This window comes from Hipposideros armiger, unplaced genomic scaffold (assembly GCF_001890085.2).
Source record: "Hipposideros armiger isolate ML-2016 unplaced genomic scaffold, ASM189008v1 scaffold_572, whole genome shotgun sequence".
Classification (NCBI taxonomy): Eukaryota; Metazoa; Chordata; class Mammalia; order Chiroptera; family Hipposideridae; genus Hipposideros; species Hipposideros armiger.
Genome location: NW_017731922.1, coordinates 1,153,311 through 1,155,516, shown reverse-complemented (window position 1 = coordinate 1,155,516; position 2,206 = coordinate 1,153,311). Strand labels below are relative to the sequence as shown.

The following is a 2,206-nucleotide window of genomic DNA, read 5'->3' as shown; positions in this document are numbered from 1 at the left end:
ACGACCGCGATAGCGATGCTCCTCCTGGCCCCCAGCCCACTACCCCGCCCTGGTGTGTTACTGGGGCGACCCCAGGCCTCGCGTTCTCAGAGCATCAAACTGCTGGCTGAGAGGTCACCGCCCCCCCACCCACCCCTGGCCCCCGCAGATGGGCTGCGCCGGCCCGGACTGACCGCAAAGTGGTATTGTCCCACACCGAGCTTTCCCGGTGTCCCTTCCAGGCGTGGATTTTGCGACTGTCCTATAACAAGCACACTTATGGGCCACTGTCCTTGGGAGAATGGTAAAAATTTCATTTGTTTTGAATGTAAATCTTAAACGATCTTCACGATTTTTTCCTGTCTGGCTACTTTGCCACTGCACTGCCAGCACGAGGCACACAGTAGGTGCTCAATAAACATTAAACATTTACCGAGTGGTTAAATGTACAATCCTGCTTTGCGCGTTTGCATTTCTTTCACTACAAATGGATGCCGCCGCCGGGCCTTTCTCGACCTCTGAGAGCCAGTTGGCAGGCCCCCTCCTCACCCCTGAGTGTGTGTGCATGCCGGGGCGTGGGGGGTGCTTCCCCGGGAGGGGCGGCCTAGGAGGGGAGAAGGGGTCGGGGGCGGCATCAGCTTCCAAGAAAGCCCCAGCCTGGCCGAGACCGTGCACCCCACAGCCGAGCTAGGCACCCCGGGCCCCCACACCCCACCTGCCGCCCGCCTCGAGGGGGGTGGCCTGGACACCCGCGCCCCGCCCCTTCCCTCCAGCGCCCCCGCGCCCCACGCCTGACAGCCGGCGTCCATTGGCCACCGTTGGCGGCACCCCGCCCCGACGGCCGCGGGCCAATGAACGCGCGGCTGTCAGCTCGTCAGCCGTGCCGGCTTGGTGGCTGGGAGCCCCAGCGGTGGTGGGGAAACCAGCAGTGAGGAGCGCTCACCGGCGGCCGGTCGGGGGAAGCCCCGTGCCCCGCTCCTCCGCACGCCCGGCCCGACCCGGGCGCAGCGAGCATGGGCGCAGCGGCCGTGCGCTGGCACTTGTGTGTGCTGCTCGCCCTGGGCGCGCGCGGGCGGCTGGCGGGGGGCAGCGGGCTCCCAGGTAAGCCCGGACCCCGTAGACTGTGGGCAGTGGGTGTGGGGTGGCCGCCGAGGGGTCCTGGGCTGCCCCCCGACCTCGTGCCACCTGGAGGGCCACAGCCCTTGTGGTTCTGTGCCCTGTCCCGCCTCTTTGCAAAGTAACTTTTGGGATCCGCGCGGGGCACCCCGTCCCCGAAGCCCGGGTGGCTCTGGGCTCTCGGAGCCGGACAGGCCCGCAGCAGGGGCGGGGTGGGCTGAGGCCCCGGGTGAGGAGGAGTTCGAGGGCAGGAGGAAGAAAGAAAGCGCGACCGATGGCCGAGGGGGGGCCCGGCTCGCCCCGAGGGGGGGCGGGAGTGGAGACCCCAGAATCGGACGGGCGCTCCCCCGGGGGAGAGCGGGGCGCTGGCGGAAAGAGACTCAGAGGGGAGACAGGGAGGGTATGACCAAGGAAAAAAGGACGCAGAGAGAAAGAAGGGTGGTAGATGGAGGGACAGATGGACAGAAAAGACGGCACTGAGGGAACACACAAAAGGACACAGGAAGAAACCCGGAGAAAGACAGGCATGAAGAGAAGATGCCCGAAGACCCGGAGGGGGGAAGAAGAGGCCACAGGACGGAGGAAGCGAACAGACAGCAGGAAAGACAGATCCACAGCGGGGGAGTGAGGGACTGACTGAGAGACAGAAAGGCAGAGAGGGAGGCGGAGAGGTGGAGGTAGACGGACCCCAGAGAAAGAGATGGGAAGACTGGGGGTGCAGCCAGTGGAGAGGGAGCAAAACAGAGGAAAAGAGAGAAGGATGGAGATGGCCGGAAGCGATGGACAGATGGACAGTCAGACGGAGGAGGGGGGTGGAGGTGGGAGATGAACAGACACAGGGAAGGAGATGGATGGGAACCAGAGGGAGGGGAGACCCGACATGGGACGTGGTCTGAGAGGAGGTCCACACGAGGAAAGGGAGCCTAGGACACAGGAGCTGGTCACAGGCATCCGGCCTGGGTTGAGACAGGCAGGGGAGGCGAGATGGGGGCTCCCTGGGGTTTCCCAGGGAGCCTGGCACTCCTGCCCCTTCCCCTGCGGCTCTCCTGGTCCCCTGGAAGGAGCTCTCCCACAAAGCTGAAGTCACAGCCTCTCCTCCCGCCTTCCTCTC

At 65.2% G+C, this 2,206-nt stretch overlaps 1 protein-coding gene across 3 annotated transcripts in view; it reads left to right on the top strand.

The window, feature by feature from the left end:
* The first annotated feature begins 864 nt into the window (after positions 1-864).
* SCUBE1 (signal peptide, CUB domain and EGF like domain containing 1) overlaps positions 865-2,206 on the top strand; it is a 134,288-nt gene continuing 132,946 nt past the window's right edge. For 2 of the 3 annotated variants that reach the window (XM_019624025.1, XM_019624027.1), the window contains exon 1: positions 891-1,080. In XM_019624025.1, the coding sequence (XP_019479570.1) occupies positions 993-1,080 (88 nt within the window). In that variant the 5' untranslated portion in view covers positions 891-992. Of the gene's footprint in view, positions 1,081-2,206 lie in introns of all 3 variants that reach the window. The other variant, XM_019624026.1, reaches the window with a different exon arrangement.